At 47.3% G+C, this 22322-nt stretch overlaps 1 protein-coding gene across 4 annotated transcripts in view; it reads right to left on the bottom strand.

Annotated features, from left to right (window-relative positions):
• The window catches only part of LOC144144548 (CCR4-NOT transcription complex subunit 9-like), a 104213-nt gene extending 88142 nt beyond the window's left edge, over window positions 1-16071 (bottom strand). For 2 of the 4 annotated variants that reach the window (XM_077676075.1, XM_077676082.1), the window contains exon 1: window positions 15828-16070. Coding sequence is in view for 2 of the 4 variants with exons in the window: in XM_077676069.1 (XP_077532195.1) it covers window positions 15828-15860 (33 nt within the window). In the remaining 2 variants the exon portion in view is untranslated. Of the gene's footprint in view, window positions 1-15827 lie in introns of all 4 variants that reach the window. The other 2 variants (XM_077676069.1, XM_077676061.1) reach the window with 2 other exon arrangements.
• Between the last annotated feature and the right edge of the window lie 6251 nt (window positions 16072-22322).

Raw genomic sequence — 22322 nt, 5'->3', positions numbered from 1 at the left:
CTGTCCATTAGACGTTCCCAGAATCACTTCGGAGTCGTACAGTTAACTCCAAAACATGCGCGCCTGCACTGCGCTTCTTGGATAGCAGCCCAAGGCGGAGTTATCGAAATGGTCTAAAAAAATTTGAATAAACAGGGTCACTGAATCTCGCCGTCCCAAGTGCATTTTAAATGCGGAGGATAAGCGATAAAAAAACACAAAGAGCGTTGCATGGGTGCGTACACAAAAAAGAAGGAATGTGTGACCTCTACAAAAGAAACTGAAACGAGTTCACAGATTTTACTTGAAGACGAAAGTATCTTTCTGAACTGGACATGCCTTGCTTCATCAATCCCTCGGTTAACATACAGCGTAAATTACACACCCATGTATGGGACCAGAATATTTAAGTACAGGTGAACAAAGGGGAAAGACGCAGATATAATGTGGAACAGCTCCAACCTGTTTCAACCGAAATACTATTTAAGGCTTTTTTTTTAGCAGTACTAAGAGTGTGGTGGTAGTATTTAATGCAGCTGCACGAGGACAGAACCTATGCTGAGTTAGCACATGCCATGGCGCCAACATGATGGAGGGGCCAAAATCTAACAAGTCGCCGTCATGGCCTGCCGGTGGTTGCTCTTTCGTCTGTAACAAAAATGCACCGAGCGTGCTCCGATGGAATATAAATAAGGGAAAATAAACAAAGTACCCGCTAAAAAGCATTTTAACAATTACAAATCCCTCAAACCTTTATTTCAACGTCAACAACAGCAGTTCTTGATCTTTAGTTAGATCCTAACGCCATTGATCTGCTTGACGAGGAAAGTGCCCCGTAAACAAGGCAAGTGCTGTTGCAGCGAACACACTGGACATATAAATGCATACGAGTTTCGGCAGAGTAGTGGCTTGGGCGAGTTGGTAGTAACTTGGTACATAACGGCGTGTGGAAGAGCAGTGCAAAAGGAGGGAGAAGAACACAGCAGAAGACGCACAGTGCGCTGTGTGCATGTCTCTCTGCGTCTTCTGAGTTTGTGTCTCTGGTACTGTGCTGCGCTTCGACACGTCGATACAAGTTACAACTACATACAAGTTCCACTTTCGCATAGAAAATACGTATTATACGCAGATACAAGGAAACATATTGTAGCGACAGGACGTTGCACGGATGGATTGTAATTATTGAGGCGAACTTGTGCCCACAACGTAACCATCGACCGCATCTCCCCACGAGCGTCGCACTCCAAACTGGCCCCGCCGCACTAGCGCGCATTCCACGTGGCTTCGTGGAACGGCGCCACGAGAGCACGCTCCCAATGCCGGGGGAGGCGCCTTGTCGGAAAGCTTTCTTCGCGGCAATATTGTAATAGTATTCCTGTCTCATTTGTACCCAAACTGACCTGTCTGCAAAAATAAATAGAAGATGTATTTGCGTGAATTGACACAAAAAAATATGAGAGAAGGCGAACACAGGTGAACGGTCAAGGACAACCAATCGTTTATCCATGCTTTAAAAGGATCAAAATAAGCGATGAACCCTAAACGCAATAAAAACAATGGAAATAAAAACAAAGTTCCTATTAAAGAAATACCGCGCAAGCAGGGATGAAAAACAAAAGATAAACGAACAGGAAAAGTAAAAACAAAAAACAAATTTCCTACTTGCAAAGACTAAACTAAACTTCCTAGCATGGCTTTTTTTACTTCTGCGTTGTATAAATGCATCCTACGGCACACAGTGCATTTTTTGTTTTGGGGAATAAAAATGCAACGGTGTGAAGGAGGATTTTGGGAGCAATTTTGGAAGAGCGCATTTAAACTGCAGAAAAATTAAGCTTCATACCGACAATAACATTAACTCATTGGTCTGCCTGAAGAACTTCCATTAACTAATATAAGGAGACTGAAATTTGTACTTTAATATCCTTAATTTACAGTGAAGTTAACATTCTGTGGGCTCGCACAGTTACCTCTGTCTGCCCCTTTTGGCAATTTCCGCGTGGAATGGATTAAATAAAAACGTTACATTTTACGATTTCTAGAAAGGCACCATTACATTTAGGAAGATCTCTACGCATAATGAAAAATACAATAATGTGGTAGACCTGCTTCAAATTACCGCACGAGTCAGCGAGTTTACACATTACTCCGCTAACGTACGCGTGTGCAGACGCAAGTGGCTATGTAAGCTCAGTAACCATTCGCAAGAATTCCGAAGCTGAAGCTAAAGAAAAAACTTCCCGTAATCTGAACAAACGGATCCTCCTGAAATGTCTATCCCTTATGCTACGGAGAGAGAGAGAGAGAGAGAGAGAGAGAGAGAGAGAGAGAGAGAGAGAGAGAGAGAGAGAGAGAGAGAGAGAGAGAGAGAGAGAGAGAGAGAGAGAGAGAGAGAGAGGCAAGACGTTTTCATGAGCAATAAGAAAAATAAGGAAAGTGGCTGGCGTCCTCAGTTGAGGAAGCCCCAATAAACTTTATTTAGCGACCCAAGTCCGAAACCATTCCCTTGACCTCTTCCCCCTTCACAACCTCGAAGAAAAAAAAATATTCCTGCAGTTTTGCACAGTGACACCGCCATGCAATGAACGACATGCAACAGCTGAACCCTCAAGATTTGGGGTTGCATCACTCCGGGCGAGCGCTTCTTAGTCTTCCCTAATAATACATGACAACAGCATTACTACGGAAGCAAGCCATCGTTCGGCGAAAAAGCAAAACATGCACCGCTTCGACCTACGCCATCGGTCTAACCTTGTTATTCCCCGCACGCCGATAAACGTGGAACCCGACTCGCACGAGATGACACTGCAATGCATAGTTTCTATCAAAGCGGTGGTGCCCACCCCGTGAGCGACTGCAATCTTTTTTTCAATCTCCCGCGCACGCCGCATGAGCCCAAAAGCATAGTATTTCTTTCTCTATGCCAAAAGTATGCCGATCCGCGCAGTAACATAGCAAGTCCACAGCGTGTACGCGGTCAGTGCACGGCCTAATAATGTTTCCTCCTGATTCTTGGAGCCACCAACAAGAGCGGGATATTTGATTTCGGGCGTTGTCGAGCTGCGGAACTTCCAGAAAGCCCAGCGCTACTCAATAATTCGACCAGGCATGTATGCAATCATAAGAGCCAAAGGGGAACAGAACGGAATGTTGGGAACAGAATTTTGATTTTGGGCGATCATTTTTAATGCGGCGTGTAGAAACACAGGCACCCCGAAAACCCATGTTCTTGCTCTTATTTCTTACTCGTTTGTAAAAAGTCAAGATCCTAGATGAAAAACCTATTCTGAACATTCCCTCCATTTTCGACAGCGGAAAACGTTGCCACTTACCGCATAAGTCTGGGCCACATATTAGACGCCTTATGGCTTCTGAAAGTGTCCATATATTGTATACGGGAGGCCGGCACTGCTGAACCCTCTTAAACCCTACATTAAATAAATCAATCAAAACTTGCATCGCGAACCCACTTCGACAGCTGCGCAATCGATGAAAGAAAGTAGGACTTGATTGCTGGCTAGTTGGTTCATGATGTACAAAGGAATAAGTTTGCGCAAAAGACGAGGACGAAGAGACGAGAGGACAACACGAGCGCAACTTCCAACTTATTTTGCATGAAATAGCAACGCATACCTCCCACCGGTGTTCTCTTTCCTATCACCAGTTGCACCACCCGATAAGGCGTAACAAGAATCACAAATCAACTACAACAAAACAAAACAATTCGATAAAAGGGCGTAACAAAACAGTATGCACCAAATAACCGATACTACTTATACTGTGTACGTCTTCCACACACACACACACACGCACAAAAACACGTGTCGCACTTAAAATCAAAGATGAACGAATAAAATCAGAGCCAAAAGGGCATAAAACCACTAAGAATAAAATGATAACATGATAACACGGGTATAAGAATCGAAGTTAAGAACACAGCTAGCGTTTCCGAGACTTATGAAAAGCTAAAACGAATCAAACTTCGAGCCTACACAAGCTTTTTAGCATTAACACGTGTCAACCCTAAAACCAAGGGTGAAGGAATAAAAGCATAAAATCAGGGCTAAAAGGCATCAAAACACTAACAATAGAATAACAACATGGTGGAAGTGGTAAACAGAGTGTGCGTTGCAACATTTAACAAAGCTATAAAAGTGACTACAAATATCGAAATCTTTTAAACATGACCTTCTAAGAAGGCTACTTCAGTGGGTAGGAGGCTTACCGAGGGCGCGCTGACGCAATCTTCCACCAATGTTATTCTATTTTTAGCGTTTTTATGCCTTTTGGCTCTGAGTTTATGTTTTTATTCTTTCATCTTTGGTTTTAGGGTTGACACGGTTAATGCTAAAAAGCTTGTGTAGGCTCTAAGTTGGATTCGTTTTAGCTTTTCATAAGTCTCGGAAATGCTAGCTGTGTTCTTAACTTCGATTCTTATACCCGTGTTATGTTATTTTATTCTTAGTGGTTTATGCCCTTTTGGCTGATTTTATTCGTTCGCCTTTGATTTTAAGTGCGACACCGTTTTTTTTTTGTGTGTGGAAGACGTACACAGTCCAAGTAGTATCTGCTATCTGGTGCATACTGTTTTGTTACGCCCTTTTATCGAATTGTGTTGTTTTGTTTGTTGTATTTGGTTTGTGATTCTTGTTACGCCTTATCGGGTGGTGCAACTGGTGATAGGAAAGAGGGTAACACCGGTGGGAGGTATATATGTGTGTTGCTATTTAATGCAAAAAAAGTCGGAAGTTGCGCTCGTCTTGTCCTCCCGTCTCTTCGTCCTCCTCTTTTGCGCAAACTTATTCCTTCGTACATCATGAAAGAAAGGCTCAGCGTTGACAACCACGGCAAAGAACTCACGGCCATTGGTGAAATATATATAGCAAGACAAAAACGCACCGGAACGTGATTTGTAAAGGTTCCGATTAGAGGGGCCGTGAAGCCAAAATGCATGTTTGGTTCATCCAAAAGATCACCTCGTTACAATAACACTGACACCATTTATAACGTAAACTTCACTCATAGTAGCTATATAATGAGTAAAACAGAATAGCCATGTCACTCACCAGCTATCTTTCTCGCAATGAACTTACGACGTATGTTTGTTGCGATTGGGTGAGGCTGACAAAGTCCACCGCAAAATTAACAGGAATTTTAACTTTCGGGAAGGAAAGTTTGACATCCACCTCACTGCAGCCATACGGCTACAAAGGAAAGCTAAACAGCTTTCTCAGAAACTTCGCAGTTGAAGAAAAATTCGTCCTTGTCCAGGATTCGAACTCGTGACCACCGCTTAACCGGAGCGGTGGCTCTAACAACTGAGCTAACCAGGAGGCTAGTCGTTTGTAGCGCGAGAGCGAATTGATCAACTCGAAGTGATTGACAGGTGTTGATCGACCAGATTTAGGACTGCAGTGAGGTAGATGTGTGCAGTGAGGTGGATGCGTGCAGTTAGGTGGATGTCACACTTTCCTCCGCATAAATTTTAACTTTTGCCTTTAAATTTAGTGCATATTCTTTTTAGAGCAGTCAGGATAGGGGGGGGGGGCGGGGGCAATTTACTAACGAACACGTAAACATAGAAGCACACGATCAGTATGCCCGACGACCCTGCAGAGCCGTCGGGCGCGTGGCACCGGCCAACTGGCATAAGCACACTGCCACTTTTGTGGAGCCACACTCAATGTTTCGTAAAAAGGTTACCATCTACTGCAGCAAAAAAGTTGCACGTGACAACGTTTGAGTCTTAAGATGCAAGACGTGATAACGTAACTTCGACTCCCAGGGAGCATTTCCGAACGCAGTTGGTGTATTTACGATCTATGCTTCACGAGCACTGAATGTTAGCGAAGAGAGAAAGGCTAGCAGCGAGGGTTTTTAATCCCCGTCACCCAAGAGAGACAAAGGCCCGCTGCGTTTCTGTGGCTTCAGATGTGAGCGTCAAAGGTTGCGGCTGCGGGGTCAGTTTGAGCGAGAAGGTGTCAGTGTCAGTGTTTCAAGGTTTTTTTTTCGAATGTCTAAGCCGAACTGAACATTTTTGCTTTTTTGTGAAGAGAGAGGGAGGGAGTTCAGATATTTTGTTACTGAAGATTATTTGGCGTTCAGGAAAAGGGGTAAACAGTAGGGAGCTCAAGGGGGAATCTGAAGTCCAGGGCCCCACATGCAGCAGATCCTTCCCTTGCCCTCTAAATAAGCTCACGCTGATCTTGAGGTAACGAGCTGATGAAAACTTGCTCCCACTTCTCGACAGCAATGTAATATATAATGCAAAGTGCCGAACCGAAAGAAATACCACTTCGGTAACGGTTAGGGTGAATTCATTTTATTCCGGTTCAGTTCAGGTTCGACAAATCATGGGGCCGAATCGGTTCGACGCGTTGAGTAATCAGCGAAGTGAGAAAAAAATGTAGTTCAAAGCGAGCATAAACCCAAAAATATAAACAGATTCAAAATACTGCCTTTTCACAATAACAGCGGTAAGTTTTCAAATACAAGGTTTAAGCAGTCGGGCCAGATATAAGGTAAAACAAAAAAAGTTAGACATCTACTTTTCTATCCTAAGATGTACGGCGCGATAACGATACTTCGGCTCCCACAACGCGTGTTCGTACGCAGCTGCTGCATTTCCGATCTATGCTTCACGAGCTGGAAAGGTTATCGAAACGAGAAAGACTAGCAACCAGGTTTAATCGCTGTGTTCCAGGAGAGACAAATGCTCTGGAGGCTTCTGTGGCTTAAAATGTAAGCGTGAGAGGTTGCAAATGCGAAGTGTTGGTCAGTTTGAGCGAGGAGGAGTCACTGTCAGTGTATAAAAATGTTTATTCTGTGATTCCTAGGATGGACTGAACAATATTGCTTTTAAATGCAGAGCATTTCTTTAACTCACGATGTCACCCGGCGTTGGCGTACCTCGGCGTCCGCAACAGCCGTTCCAGGTGCGCCCTCTCCCCCACTCCTCCTCGCCTGCTCTCCGCTGCTCCTCGCGTGTCCTCTGCGTGCTCGGATCGCGTTCAGCAACAGGTGGGGCGCGCATGCGTCGTAGTTTGGCGCGGGAGCAACAACAGTTGTGGCGTGATCGTGACGTAGTCGTGGCGCGGTCGTGGCGCGGTCGGGCCGTGATGGGGCGGTTCTCGGCGTTCGCTCTCGCTGTCAATTTCTTTCGAACCAGATAAAATCGGGTATGTGCGCCCCCCGAAAATGCTCTGCATTTGACCGTGCCCCTCGCTAGGGGGATGTTTTTTTTTTTCATAGAGAGAGATCTTTGTTCACGAAGAAGTAGTTTGTGGTTTACGAAAATGGGGCAAATATATACGCAGGGAGCTCAAAGGTGGAACCCGGGTCTACGGCACCAGATGCAGCAGCTCCTCCCCTTACCCTCTCAATCAGCTTGTGCTGATCTTTAGGTAACGAGCTGGTCAAATCTGCCTCCCATTCCTCGAGGAAGTGGAATGTGTCATGTTTTGGTTCTCTTCTCGCCATACCCTTGGACATTGCTAGGTAGCGCGCAAGAGGGTGGATGTTTCCCCTATTTTAGGAGTTCTAAGTTAATGTCTGATATTATCACCGAACACCTTAACGCGCATGGATTTTCAGATAAATGTGTTGTTTTTTCGTCCACAGAGTGATTCTTCGGCATTGAGACCTCGTTCTAACAAGGGGAAAGATTGTGTTCCTAGGCATAGGATGAGGATTCGTTCTTAACGTTTTTCGAAGAGGGCAGTGTGGTAGTCGTGGTCACAAGGAGCCCGGTATGCGAGTTCGTGTGCCTCTTGCATAGTGCGTAGTTTGCTTTCAGACCATTGGATCCGTATGTCCAGGTGACGTTAACTTTCTACATTATGGATGGGAATGTCTTACCGAAACGCTTGGTATTCTGCCCCCAGAAAACTATGTCCTTTGCCTTTGTGAGTCTGTAATGATGTTATGATTGTATTTGATACTTCCGTTGCTCGGAGTGCCAAGAGGATTTCACTTTGTTCCTGTATGTTGGAGGGTCATGCAGTCAAAGATTGCCAGAGTATTCAACTACGACAATTGAGGACTCGTGCTTTCGCACATCCCGGAGTCTGTGTATACTGTGTTTCATGATATTGACACTTTCCCCGATTGAACTTGAGCCTGCCATACCACCCCTTCTCGTGTAGGGTGGTACACATATTTTTGGTAGAGGATAGTTTTTACACGGGTTCACTGGACCGGTGCGATGTCCATCATGGCGGGCAGTGGTTTCTTTTGAAAAGAGTGGGGGTGCCTGTCTTTTCAGTTTGGAGGTGCATGTTTGGAGTGTCCGTTTCTTTTCAGAGGGGGTATATGATGGCCCTTCCTGATTTTGTTTTAAAGCAAAGCTTTTTACCTCTACATCCCAAGGGTTCTTTCGCGACCGTTGGTGTCACCAGAAAACTCCAGCGAACAAATAAAAGAATTTACTGGCAGCGCCGGGAATCGAACCTGGAACTAATAGACTAACAAAGCGAGAGCCCGTTGTCTTACCGATTTAGCTACGAGCCCACGCGAAGACGGGGAGGAGAGGTGGTGTACTCACTAAGTAAATCTACGGGTTTACCCCCTGCGTTCTCGCTGAATGCCACGTGAAAGCGTCACGCGACCACTCACGCCCATCTAGCGGCTCTGTGCGCACCTTGCTCATATGCTAAGAGTTACAAAAATTAGAGCAAGCTCACACCAGTGCATAGCATCTCACTTCTAGTACGCCAATGTGCTAAAGCCTGTGGCCTCCAGTGTTCCCGTAAAAAATCACAGCTCCTTGTCGTCCGACCTCACGCCCAATCAAGGAATACATTCAAATACTCCTTGATAGCCAGGCCATCACTCCAAGCACCAGCGTCAACATCCTGGGCCTACATCTCGAGTGACGTCTCGAACACCTACGTCTCGAACACCAAGAGTGACGTCTCCTTGCAGCGCCTCAAAAACAGCATTAGTTAAACCATATATATGATCAGACGAGTTGCCACGAAGAAGCGAGGCCTAAAATAATCCGGTACCTTTCGATTAATTGAAGCTTTTGTCCTCTCGAGAGTCACTTACGTCAACCCCCTGTCTTCTTCTCAACAAGGAAGACATAGAGATGCTTTATAAATGATTAGAAAGGTGGTCGATCATGCCATTGGGCTTCTCATGAGTGCGTCCACACAGAGGCTGCTTAGCACGGGGCTCCACAACACGGTGGAAGAGCTGATACAAGGCCATCTTTCTAACCAGAAGGTCCGACTCAGAACTGCGGTGGGTAACCGCATGCTTCACCAGATTGGCTGGGCAGCCCAGAATGTCACTCCGCTTGACGTACTCCCAGACCCTTGGCGACTAAAACTAAAGATGCTTCCTTTGCTTAGAAATATGAACCCCTCCCATGACGAGAGTCACCGAAAAGCACGGGCTCAAGCGCTAAACACCACCCTCGGTGAAGATCATGCAGTTATCTACACAGACGCCTCCAAACATCGAGGGCAGCAATACGCCATCATCGTGGCTACCTCCAGAACGCATCTGCTTGCGTCTACCTCGCTTAGGACCCAAGAAATAACGGCTGCAGAAGAGGCAGCCATCACCCTGGCTCTCACTCAACCAGGGGTTCGGTGGATAGTCACCGATTCCCAGCAAGCCTACTGGAATTACCAGTCGGGTTGGGTGTCTTCACCTGCACTGCGCGTGCTAAAAAACCACTCCCCAAACAGTTTCATTCAGCTCATCTGGGCAGCCCCTCACGCTTCAATGGAGGGCAACAAATGCGCCACCCAAGAAGCCTGCGCTTTCACCTCCCGTTCTATGGAGCTGCACGAGGACAGTCACCCGCTTGTCACGTTCAGGGAGATAACCCAGCATTACCGCCTTCTGAGACGGACCGTACCTTCGCCTTACCCTGACGTTTCCAGAGAACAACAAACTACCCTACGGCTCATACAACCGGGCTCCTTCCCACAGCCTACGCGTCTTCACCTAATGTATCCGAATTGCTACGACGCTGAATGTAAATTTTGCTCAGAAGTAGGAACACTCCACCCCGTAATCGGGGTGTGCGACTTTAGTCCTGAGCACGCTCCTCTCTTTCCGTCAACTACCCAACAAGAGCAATGAGAGATGCTGCTGTCCAGGCCCTCTCAACCTACCCAGCTTCAGCGGGTGGACAGAACACAGGCCGCGCGGTCTGCATATGGGCCCCACAGAAGAAGGAATCACTCCCCAGGGCTGCACTCTGGGCCATTCAGAAATCTGAACAGAAGTATTTCTTCGTCCTTCTGCTCCTTCTCTGCCGCAAATCTCGTCGCCTCTGTCCGCGGCACAGAGACGGATAAGTCAGATCGTCTAACACCGGGTTGGAGCTTTAATTTTATAAAAAAAGTTTCCACTCTTGTGCTACACCAATACAACTCAACCAAACACCGTTCATGCATCATGCATTGATTTAACCTTACCAAGAATATCTCTTTGAAGTAATAAATGGTGTGGTTAAGTGCAATTCATTTTTCTCTGGTTTTAATATTTGTAGAGCGATGTGAGGGAATTTAAGTGACGTCGCATGGGAAATCGTTATGGGTGCAGTTTACAGCTTTGCTTTCCAACCGCATTCACGGGGTGGATTGGCACGATTTTTTTCCATCCGCTTTCTTGGTGCTAGGAGAGTGGTTTCTCCGATTTCTTGAAATACGTTAGGAAGACACAAGTTGAGGGCATATTCAGCATCATTGTCACTAACATCATATCTAGGACGACTGTACTGTAAAGGCCTCTCCTATTGACCTTCACCCGCAATTGTCCTGAGCTTCCCGACCACTTCTAGCCACCATACGAGTACATTCTTCGCTCCGAATATTCCCTACATCGAGTAAACAGCCGTCCTCTTCTAGATCTATTTATGCATGTTCATTTTGTGTTCCTGATGGTCCACCCTTTGTTAGTTCGTCTCACGGTCCAAATTGCGCGGTTGTGAACTGCGTTATATGCTGTCCTAATATGATGCTGTTTCTTGCACTTTCTTTGGTGCGGGTAAATTTGTGGTGAGGCAGGCTCTACAATATTCTGGTCATGATCAGTGGTTGCATTAATCATCGTTTCTCTTTTCTTGCTCTCCTCTTGGTTGGCCGTTTTGCTTGTGGGCAATAATTGGCTAAATGTTTTCTTTTGGCGATTGCGAGTTAGGAACTACCCGCTTCTAGTACCCCGCCGAGCATTCTTACGTGACTGTTCTCTGGGAAGATATTCGTACAAATCTTCAGGGTGCTTCTTAACTTGGCCGCGTGGCGCCATCTGTCGTTTACGAAACCGACGTTTCAGCGGATATATAACCATGTGAATATTGAAAAGTATTTTGAGAACGTTTGTTATTAGGCGCTATATAGTGGGCTTTATTTTAGCAATTTTCGGCTTTCAATCTGTGCCTTTTTTATTTCTGAGAGAGTGGCGTTAGTCCTTTGTCCCCTGTTTTAGTTAGCTTCCCCACTGTTGGTGCCGCCATAAGTTCCGGAGGAAAACACAGCGCGGTGCCTCAGCGGGTAAGGCGTTGCGCTGCTGAGCCCAAGGGCGCTGGTTCAATTCCCGGCCGCGGCGGTCGTTTTTCTGAGGAAAGCAGAAAACGAAAACGCCAGTGTGTCGAGATGTGGGCACCCGTTAAAGATCCCGAAGGGGTCAAAACTCTTCCGGAGGCTTCCACAATGACATGCTTCGGAGCCCACGAGTAGCCTCGGGACATGAATTTCCTGAAATTTGTTTTTTATCTTCTAGTGGAAACATGCTGTGGTGTGATGGCGTAAGTGGCGGGCATGGCTATACGTGTCTGCCGAGCATGGTACCCCCGACTGGGCATAGAACAAATGTCTCCGCGCAGGTGCGGCACCTGGTGAAAAGGCGTTCATTTCTTTCGTATACCCGACGTTGTATTATTGGCCCCCCCCCCCCGTCCCCTTTCCAGACCCCCACCCCCACCCCGTCCCCTTTCCAGCCCCCCTTCCCACCCCCCCCCCCCCCCCCGTCCCCTTTCCAAACTACTGTTGCCGTAGCGCCACATTACAGGTTCAGCGGAGCCCTCGAATCTTGCTGTTCAGTCGTAGCTTCCGGGTGGCAGCGGTGACGTATTTCCGTGGACGCCTGATGAGCACAGCTGATAGCGGACGGCTAGGAGCCACGGGGGAATCTAAAAATGAGCTTAATAACGCTATCGCGTTAATAAAGTGATCGCGATTCACAAGCACTTTTCTCGATGCGCCCTGCTCCATAGAGTTTCTTAGTAAGTATACTAGAGAGGAAACTGCGTCTGGTAATCCATGTCGTCGTGCGGGTTTATGGGAAGACCCCCCTTTCTGGCTTGGGCTTGGCATGACAATTGGATTCTTAAGCGGTTTTAGGGATTTGCTTTCTTGACTATGCATTAACACGTCTACGAGCTACGAGGAAGCCGAAATTCTCCCTGTTCTGGTTGTAGCCGTGTTCGGTGAAACAGAAGGCAGTGCGTGATCGTACCTGACGTTGATCATGCCGCAGTCGAAGGACGTATAACGGAGCGGGTAATATGCCGCTGCGAAATTTGTAGCTGACGAAAAAAAAAATCAACAAAACGAACTTCGACGAAGACAAGATACGGCAGATACGGGCGCCTGTATCCGTCCTATCTTATCGTCCACGACTGTTTAACGCCACGTTTTCGTTTTTCTTGTTGAACTAGCTGGCGGTCGGTGCACCGGTTCACCACGAAGGCAACGTTTTTACAGGCACGCTCAAAAAACTTTCCAAACTCTTAATTTTTTGAAACAATGGTAAAGTCTAATGAGTTTCCCCCCTACATTTTAGCATTGTTCGAAACTACCACCTAGGCCTGCAGTAGCAGGCACAACCGTTCCGACAAAAATGGGCTTTACTTCCTTTTTCGTTTGTTTTAAAACAGCCTGTTTTATTTCCCACTTTCATAATTGCACACTATTCTTGCATTTTTGTGGCACTTTGTTTAAATTTGTGGTCACTAAGACGTTTCAATCCAAGCCAATGACGAAACTAAGGTGAGCGTATGATGTAATGGCGGCCCATGACGGCACAGACGGCCTTTACGTGAGCCATTCTTTCCTCCATGATGTGAGCCACATAGACGTTAGCGCCAGATTCCTCTCTAGTGTATATATATATTGTAAGAAACTGTTTCCATCGTCCGTTGGCCGCTAAGCACGAAATAAAGAAAATGAAGGAATATAGCTGCGCGCGCAGTTTCTACTCCGCGCAGCGACGAAGTTAGATAACGCTCGCGTGAGCGGGCACCGAACGCGGCGTGAAGGAAGGAAGGAAGGAAGGAAGGAAGGAATACGTTTTTTCGTCCATCAGGATCAGGTGTTGGGGGTGGAGGAGGCCCACAGGGCCGCCGCGACCGCCAGGGCCCGGGAGGTGGTCAGGACTTGGCCTGACTCCCCCGGGTCACGCAACATCTGCTCCCAGTGGTGAGGGGAGGGAACGGGGGGGTACGGGTCTACGGGGCATTCGCAGAGGGAATGGTAGTGAGTGTCGAGTGCCCCGCAGGATGGACAGGTAGGTTCAGTAAAGAGGTGTGGATGACTGTGTATTAATTGTGTTCTGTGTGGGAAGGTGTGTGTTTGTAGGATGCGCAGCATGTGGCCCGCCTCCGGGGAGAGGTGTGGGTATCGGCGGCGGAGAAGGCGGTAGTGCAGGGCAATATCCCTGTATTGCAGGAGGGAGGCTGAATGTATCAACGTTGAACACAAACTCTCGTAACTTGTTCGCACTACGCATAAGCGACCCGCCGACGGATGCGCGGAGTGTACTGAAAGCCACGCGCTCCGTTATAATCGTATTCATCACGATAGTACATTTATTTGTTTGCGCGTTTTAACACCGCAAGAAATCATGAAGCAAGCTGAGGGGGCCTAACCTTTCGCTTCTGCAAGGTCCGTTCTGATTGTGGCTCTGGCTCGGTCGTCCGTGTTATTAAGGTAAAATGTGTCCATGCTTCTGCCGCGTTGAGGACGTGCGCTCAGAACTGGAGTGTGAAGTTAAGAGCAAGGCTAAAGGCCTTGCTGTCACCACATCCCCTTTTCAAGCACGAAGTAGACTTGTGATAAGAATATACGTTAGGGCTGCAGCTGTCTTCATGTTAAAAAGGCGCAATTAAATACACCGCTCCATAGACCTCGGGTAATTAATTGTACTTTTAAGTCCTACCCTGCCAAAATGACAGTAAGAAAGAGCGATCGCGTTGTGACAACAGTTGTAGCTCTGTAAGGGATTTCAAACCAGATGTGGGTCTTTAACTTGCACGGAAATATTGAACACGGGATGTCCTATCGCCGTACAGGGGGAATGAAAAGAAATGCGAACAACGGAGCATGCGCGCAGTTTACTGACTTTGCAGCCAGACGGTGCAGCATGCGTCAAAGGCTGCGCGCTCCGCATTTCTGGCACTCCTTCTGCACATTACGTACAGGGGGGATTAAAAGAGATACGAACAACGGAGCGCACAGCCTCCGACGCATGCTGCACCGTCTGGCTGCAAAGTCAGTAAACTGCGCGCATGCGCACTTCTTCGAGAGCATGTGAGATTGTGGCCTACATTTATGGGAAATGATTGATCAAGAAGCGACCCCGGTCGTTTATTTTGAGGCGCCTTTTCACGCCGCGTCGCCACTGAGTGGGATGGTCGTTGAACGGCATTGTGCTAGCTGCAATCAGTCTGCTGCGCCCTTGGCTCCCGAATTTAGTAGATAACAGGATGCTCAGTGGCGACAGAGCATAGAAAGGCGCCTCAAAATAAATTACCGGCGTCGCTTCTTTATCAATCATTTACCCTAACAGTAGGCCACACTCTCAAACGCCCTTAAAGAACTACGCATGCGCGCAGTTTACTGACAGTGCAGCCAGACGGTGCGGCATGCGTCAGAGGCTGTGTGCTCCGTTGTTCGCATTTATTTTAACTCCCCCTGTACGGCGATAGGACATCCCGTGTTCAATATTTCCGCGCAAGTTAAAGACCCACATCTGGTTTGAAATCCCTTAGAGCTACAATTGTTGTGTCACAACGCGATCGCTCTTTCTTACTGTCATTTTGGCAGGGTAGGACTTAAAAGTACAATTAATTTTGTGCCGCCTTGAAGGTGACACATATAAAAGCAGCATGGGACAAGTACATGGGGGGGGATTAAAAGAAATACGAACAACGGAGCACACAGCCTCCGCCGCACGCCGCATCGTCTGGCTGCACTGTCAGTAAACTGCGCACATGTGTAGTTCTTTCAGAGCGTTTGAGAGTGTGGCCTACTGTTAGGGGAAATGCTTGATAAATAAGCGACGCCGGTCACTTATTTTAAAGCGTCTTGTTAGGCTCAGTCGCCACTGAGCATCCTGTTATCTATTACATTCGGGGACCAAGCGCGCAGCAGGCTGATTGCAGCTAGCATGATGCTCTTGAACGATCATCCTGCTCAGTGGCGACGCAGCGTGAAAAGGCGCTTCAAAATAAACGACCGGCGTCGCTTCTTGATCAAGCATTTCTCAGTGATGTAGGCCACACTCTAAAACGCTCTCGAAGGAGTGCGCATGCGCGCAGTTTACTGACTTTGTAGCCAGACAGTGCCTCATGCGTCGGAGGCTGTGCGCTCCGTTGTTCGCATTTCTTTTAATCCCCCCTGTACAGTTAAAGGATATAATTTATGCCCGGGATCCCGTCAGCAACTGAAGTAATTTAGTAATTCAGTGGTATCAGAAAGTAGTGATGAGCGCGCACGTTACATGGAGCCTCGACAAGTAAGCTTGTCCATGCAGGTTCTCGCTACAAACTAAATAGAAAATTCTGCTCCCCCCACCCTTTTTGCAGATAAAAAAGTTTCCACTATACTTACCGTTCTCTGTGCGGGCGCGTCGGCTTCTGCCATAGCTGGACGCTTGACGGAGGTGGTCGCTCGGACACCCCCGCAATGATCGCCGCTTCCCGCTAAGGCACCCACAGCCACTGCAAATGTGCCGCTCCTTCTGCCAAAATTACGCCCCTTTCGTCACTAGAGCTGCGCCCCTCGCTGGCAGCATGCGTAAACAGCGGCTCCCTATCCGAAGTGACGTGGCGGGAAGCCCAGGCTGATGGGGCGCGTTATCTTGATCTGTCTGAGCATGAATACGGGAGGGCATATTGAACACCCCGAAGAGCAGCCGCGCGTGCGTTAGACGGGAGATTCAAACTTTTTTTATGTAGGCAACAAGGTGTAAGGTACACAGAATGAGAAGTTGGGCATGTTAGTGTACATTCATTTTTTATTAAACAGTGAAATTAAAGTATGGGCGAACGGAGTCCACTGGAAGACGTTCATGGCGATGACTTTCAGCTGGCACTTTATCGCGAGAGAACGAAAATACATGTGTACAGCTGCATACAGGACGGGCTCAGACGCAGAAAGGCGACAGAGCCACTATAGCACATCGACACATATTCTGGTAAATAGCTCTATCGTTCGGTAACTTATGTCTCTGGGATACCTTAAATTCAGAGCGCCACGTGCTTACGGGAGGCGATGAACGGATTTTAATTTTTACTTAGCCAATTTCGTATATAATTGACGTTCCAGGCGCCCAAGTTGCACCTCGGTTGTGAGGCACGCCTTGTAGAGGCGGCTTCGGATTTATTAAAACCATATCGGGTTCTTCAGCATGCACCATATTCTGGCACAAACAGAGACTGTTCTTCGCCGCCAAAAAAAAAAAAAAAAACAGCCGCCGCCGGGGGCGGGAGTCAGACCTGGATCTCCGCAGCACAACGCCTCAGCCGCTGAGGCACCATTAATTTTGTGAGCTGCTTGAAATAAATCGGAGAGTGAGGTTAGTGGAAAATCAGTTGTGCGCACGTTGGTATCGGGCTCCAGACTTCCCTCAGGCCGCTCGATAAATGCTTCGGGCTTCTAGGCGACGAAAAAGAAAAAAGAATAAAGACGTGCACTTATTATGCATGCCTTCCGGCCATGTTTCACAGCCAACACTAGCTATACCCGCCGCGGTGGCTCAGTGGCTAAGGGGTTGCGCTGCTGAGCACGAGGACGCGGGCTGGATTCCCGGCCGCGGCGGCCGCTTTTCTGATGGAGGCGAAAAGCAAAAGCGCCCGTGTGTACGAAATTTCGGTGCACGTTAAAGATCCCCAGGTGGTAAAAATTAATCCAGAGCCCTCCACTACGGAGCGCCTCATCGCCTGCGTTGCGTCGGCGCGTTAAACCCTGCAATAAATCAATCAACACTAGCAATGGTACCTTCAGACAATTTCCTCGCGTTGTCAGCCCTAAATAATCTTTGCGGAGAAGCCAACTTTAATGTGAAAGCTAACTTTAATGCTAAGTCAACTTTTGCATGTCCCGGTTCGCCTGTCTGAAGCCGACATGCTACTTCCCGTTTGTGGTAACCTAAAATGGTCTGGTTCTCGCGTATGAAACCGACATACACCATTTCCCGCTTGCGCAACCTTGGCGTCTCTGCTTTAGTGTCAATTTCCCTGTTTGCATTTCGGGAACCAACGCGCACCCGGTCGTGCATCCCTGCCCGTAGTAGCTCCTGAAACCTACCATACCTCGGCGTACGCGTCAATAATCGGCATTTTGCTGGCTTTCGCTCTCAATGACCGTACGCCAAAATGGAAATTGGAATTTTTTGCGGCTATGTGATGCCTTTGTAGCAGCGCCTGCGACGATGGCCAGATTGGGCGTTCAAATGTTTAGAACGTAAAACGTACGAGTTCCTGCGATAACCTGTTCAAGGTAACCAGCTGCCTATTGAAGAAAATTTTGGAGAAAATTTTGTCTTTCGTGAAAAGATATGGCGAATCAAATCGATATTTATATTGACATTGCTTTATTGTGTCGTTCGATACATTTTATGACCTCTTTCTGGCATAGTTGTTAAATTAAGGCTTTGTTCATGCGCATAAAATTACTCATATACGAGCTGTTTAATATCAGGGGCACAGTAGCTAGCAATAAATTTGCTGCCGGCACAATTGTGGAGCATAATCACAAATCGTACTACGAAGACAGGCCCCCATCGCACAGGGTGTGGACACGCAATTTACTTTCATTTACTTGATACCCATTGTGCCAGACCCGTATCTCCCGCATCTATTTGATTAGATGTTCCGTTGTTGCCAACAATATTACCGAAATTCCAGCTGTTTAAAGTCAATATTGCCCTGGACGACATTTTTAAAGCCGTACGAGCCATGGATACATCAAAAGAAACCGTAGTTCGGATTCGAGCTCCAATAATATAACTGAAAGACAGGCAATTTAGATGTACGTATTTAATACCCGTGGTGGCCCAAGTAGGTGAAAAAGTAGTCAGAAACATTCATCACTAACCACATAACTCTTATGGGCCCAATGAAATCAAGTGTGTTCAGGTGTATAAAATCGCTCACCCATATCCTAGAGTTTTGACACCAATATCACTCTTGCAGTAAGTGTGACTTGTTCGAGTCATGAAGTGGTTGTGACAAATCGCCAAGTCTCGAGAAACGCCCAAGCTGGAATTGTTGGTTAATGCCTAAGTATGGCGGAGAGTATAGGAGGACTTTTTTTCGATATGACAAAGAAAACTCGGCAACTTTTCCTAGGAAAACAGGCTGCAGCAAAACAGGTCAGATAACGCCCGGCGAACGTGCACGAAGTTCGTATTTCGTATCGAAACTGAGCCAGATTCTGTTGTGGCATGGAGCGAAATGAGCCAAATCTATTTTCCGAATGCGAGTGTCCTTCTGGTTTGACGACGTCGTATAACCAACATGGCAGCCTCCTTGTGAGTTCCCGCCTGAGATCTCGGAGTTTCAGGCGGGATGAATTAATTATTTAGGATATTATTAGGTACAGAGCACTTTAAGGGCTCGCCTTGTCGTCGTAGCTCCTTCGCTGTAACTCTCCTCCATGTCAAGCGACTGCTGCAATCAGGCGGCGCAGCGAGATTACGGACTCATCTGGAGCCCCACGGCGTAACCGCAAAGGCGTACCGCGCAAGCTTCGAAAAACGAGCGGTTTATATAGTCATAACCGTTGGAAACTCGTGAATCGCTGGCGCTTGCCATATATCACCCTGTTGTTTAGCGCAAACAAAACTGCAGGTACATTTGAGGCAAAATGTATCTAATTAACCGGAAGCCCACGCGTTTATTTAGTTAGGAACGCTCGTTGGGTTGGTTTTTACGATAGTAATCGAAAAAAAAAAAAAAACGGTTTGTTCCAAACAGCGCAGTAAGGCGCCGTCACCTGCGATATGAAAGCAAGCGAAAAAGAACACAACTCCCGCTCGCGCTGCTCGAGGCAGGGGGCGCTCGAGCACTGCACAGGCTGGAAATTTGAATTGCATTGGACAAACCTCCGTTCAATTCATCAAGAGAGGGGAGACAAGGGGAGGCGAAGAGCGGGATGGGTGGTAGCAGTTAGCGGATAACGGCGCCACAGACCATTATGGCGAATCACTGCTCTGCACTTCCGACAGCTTTCACGTTGAGTAGAACGGCTTTATTTTTTTTTTCGAGTTTTAAAGAATTAATTCAAACTTAACAGCTAATTATAAGTTATTTACTTTTTAATTACTTGTGTGCGTAAACTTCTCCTAGCTGACAGTAAAACATACCCCACAGTAGCATTGACAGCGCTGCATTTAGGTCTCGTAACAAAGTTTCTGTTTTCTCAAATTCTGTTTTTGAGTCATTTGAGTAAAAAAAAAAAAAAAAACTCCTCATATATGCCCACTATACACAAAAAAATGCAATACTCGGAAGAACTTTTGTCTGTGGCAATGTGAGTGGTTTTATAGAGAAATGTGAAGGCCCACAAGCCTACTAATAAAGCCTTTTCTTATGCAACAAAAGTAGAGTCGTACGTGACAGACAGATTGCCACGCGCGGGGCACTAAAGAGGGCTCACGCATCCAGGTTATAATCCCCAACATGCAGGATCAGAAAAGCTTTTTTAAAGCGCTTTTGTACCTATGATGCCAGAAAAAGCTTAGTAAGGACGCAAAATTCACATGAAATAATATTACAAAATATTGGGCGTAGTTATAATGCAAAAGCCTTAAATAACACAGAGCAGAAACGCCACTGTCCAGCGTTTGCGTCTGTAGCAGCAAAACGGACCCTGAAATGTCCGACAGCGCAAAGCGAATGAAACTAAAGCAGTTGGACAGAAAAGGCAGTCAGAAAAATGTGTGACTGTATGGGAAGCGAACCCAGTGCTTGCGGAATGTCAGTTCAGCATGCGATCCGACACCGCTACAGCTTGGTGGGTCTAGCTAACTAAGCGGGGACCTAGTGAGGCCTTGGACTTACAAAAAGCAGTTTGGCGTACAATGGCAGTGACGTTGCGCGGCACGTAGCTAAGCTCAACGTTAAAGGGACACTGAAGTGATATGTAAACATTGCGGGATTACTAGCGCAAATTGTAGTCCGGAGTCCCCAGGCCATGTTTCGACCACTCTAGGCGCGTTTACGCGATTTTATTTAGTAGAAAAACTAATTCGAAAACGCTGTCCTCCTCTCTTTACGCTCGCCCATTTTCTGTGGCGTTTTCGTGTGACGTCAGGAGGGGATGAGCTGGCAATTGGCTGCGCCACGGCTGCGCTACTGCACGGCTCCCCGGCCGACAGAGTCAGTCGGCCCAGCGTCTCGTCCGCCGGCCGCCGGCGGGTCGTCGCAATCAAGGAGGTTAAAAAAAAATTGCTTGGTCGCAATTCGTTCGCTTAGTTGAAACGAAGCCAGGACACGTTTGTGAATGGAAGAATGTGCATTTCTTTACTTGGTTTGTTTGTACACTGTATCTAGCTCCAAGTCAAGGTCGCTTCACACAAGCGCTGCACATGCGACGCTTCGCTGACTGTTACGCCAGTAGGAAAATATAAGGCCTCTTGAAGGCGGGAGAAGAGTCAGCGATGTCAATATAGGTACTAAGGAAATAAAATCAACTGATATTTTTACCGTACAGCGTAAAACTAGGGCGCGGGAAGCACTTCTTTGCGCTGGGCGAACAAGCACAGCGGTCAGCAGCACGACTACGCATCGGCGAACGCTTTTCCGTCTACGAAATGCAATTGCTAGACGTGAGCTACTGTGGAAACTCGGGCGACGCTTACTGCACGATCGCAGTACAACAAATAGTCACCTAAGCGGCTTGAAATGCCAAAACTAAATAAAAGTGTAAACCGGTTGTACAATATATACCGTATATTAGCAAGGCCAGCGCGTCCCGCTCCGTAGCTCAGCGGTCTGGGGCGCTGGGTGTGTCACCGCAAATGTTTTACAAGTCACGAGTTCGAATCCCCGCGGGTACGTGCTTTTTTTTTTTTTTTTTTTTGTAAGTTAACTTTTTTGTTTTCCGCCGATGTTTTCTATATTGAGTTCACCTTTTTTGGGCCCGCAACGTTCATGGCTACACGAACTAGTTCACAAAACCCGCGCAGGCTGGCACTGGCGCGCGAGTTCTCGTTGGCGTGCTGTTGCCATAAGCACCGACTGCTTGCAGGCAGTGGGCACAGGCCAGAATGAACAGACCCTTGGCCTGGTGCGAACACGCTTTTTACGATACAGGCATGAGGGAGGCAAGCTCCAAATATGGGGGAAAAGCGCATGACATTTGGGCGTCTGCGGGTACGCGGAGGGCGTTCATGCACTGCGTAGGTCTCGGCTAGTGAATGCTACGACTACAAGCCGTCCTGGGAGGCTTATCTTGTGCATTTTACAGCCGACTACATGGCAGAAGCGCGGTACGATGATTACTGAGATATTGAGAATGCCCATCCAACAAAGCCATTGGTTATGTTTTACAGAACCGAAACCGAAACCGAAACTTGTGTGATTGCTAACCTTGGGCATCGTCCAATCACGGCGCCCCTCCTCTCAACGTCACAGCCTTAGTTGGTGCGGCCGCCGCAAACCGCGCATGGTAGTTTTTCTTCTTTCGCGCTTTGTAAAATAATTACCGATTTGTCAACCGGATAAACGATGAAAAGTGTGCTAATTTGAGCCAGTCTACGCAGTGCAAGCAAAAACGGGAGCTTGACAAATTCACTTCAGTGTCCCTTTAAGGTAAGCACGCTTTAAGACTGAACACAGGCACAACCACACGCCTACTCCGGTTGATTGATGATGACAGTTGCCGTCTGAAGCTTGCGGCAGTGTACTGGATGTGTCGCACTTTCGCCGCATACGCAAACGTTATTATTAAAAGGAGCAACGGCATTCATACTTTGATATGAGGACTAATAATATCTTCTGAGCAATGCACCTTTGTATAATGGCGAAGCCATATCTGAAGGGGCGTTGTGTACATCACTTTAAATGTACATGTGGTTACCCCCCCCCCCTTCCCCCCCAA

Source organism: Haemaphysalis longicornis, unplaced genomic scaffold, assembly GCF_048455015.1.
Source record: "Haemaphysalis longicornis isolate Haplotype H1 unplaced genomic scaffold, Haemaphysalis longicornis Haplotype H1 scaffold_1, whole genome shotgun sequence".
Taxonomy (NCBI): Eukaryota; Metazoa; Arthropoda; class Arachnida; order Ixodida; family Ixodidae; genus Haemaphysalis; species Haemaphysalis longicornis.
This window is presented reverse-complemented; position numbering and strand designations above follow the sequence as displayed.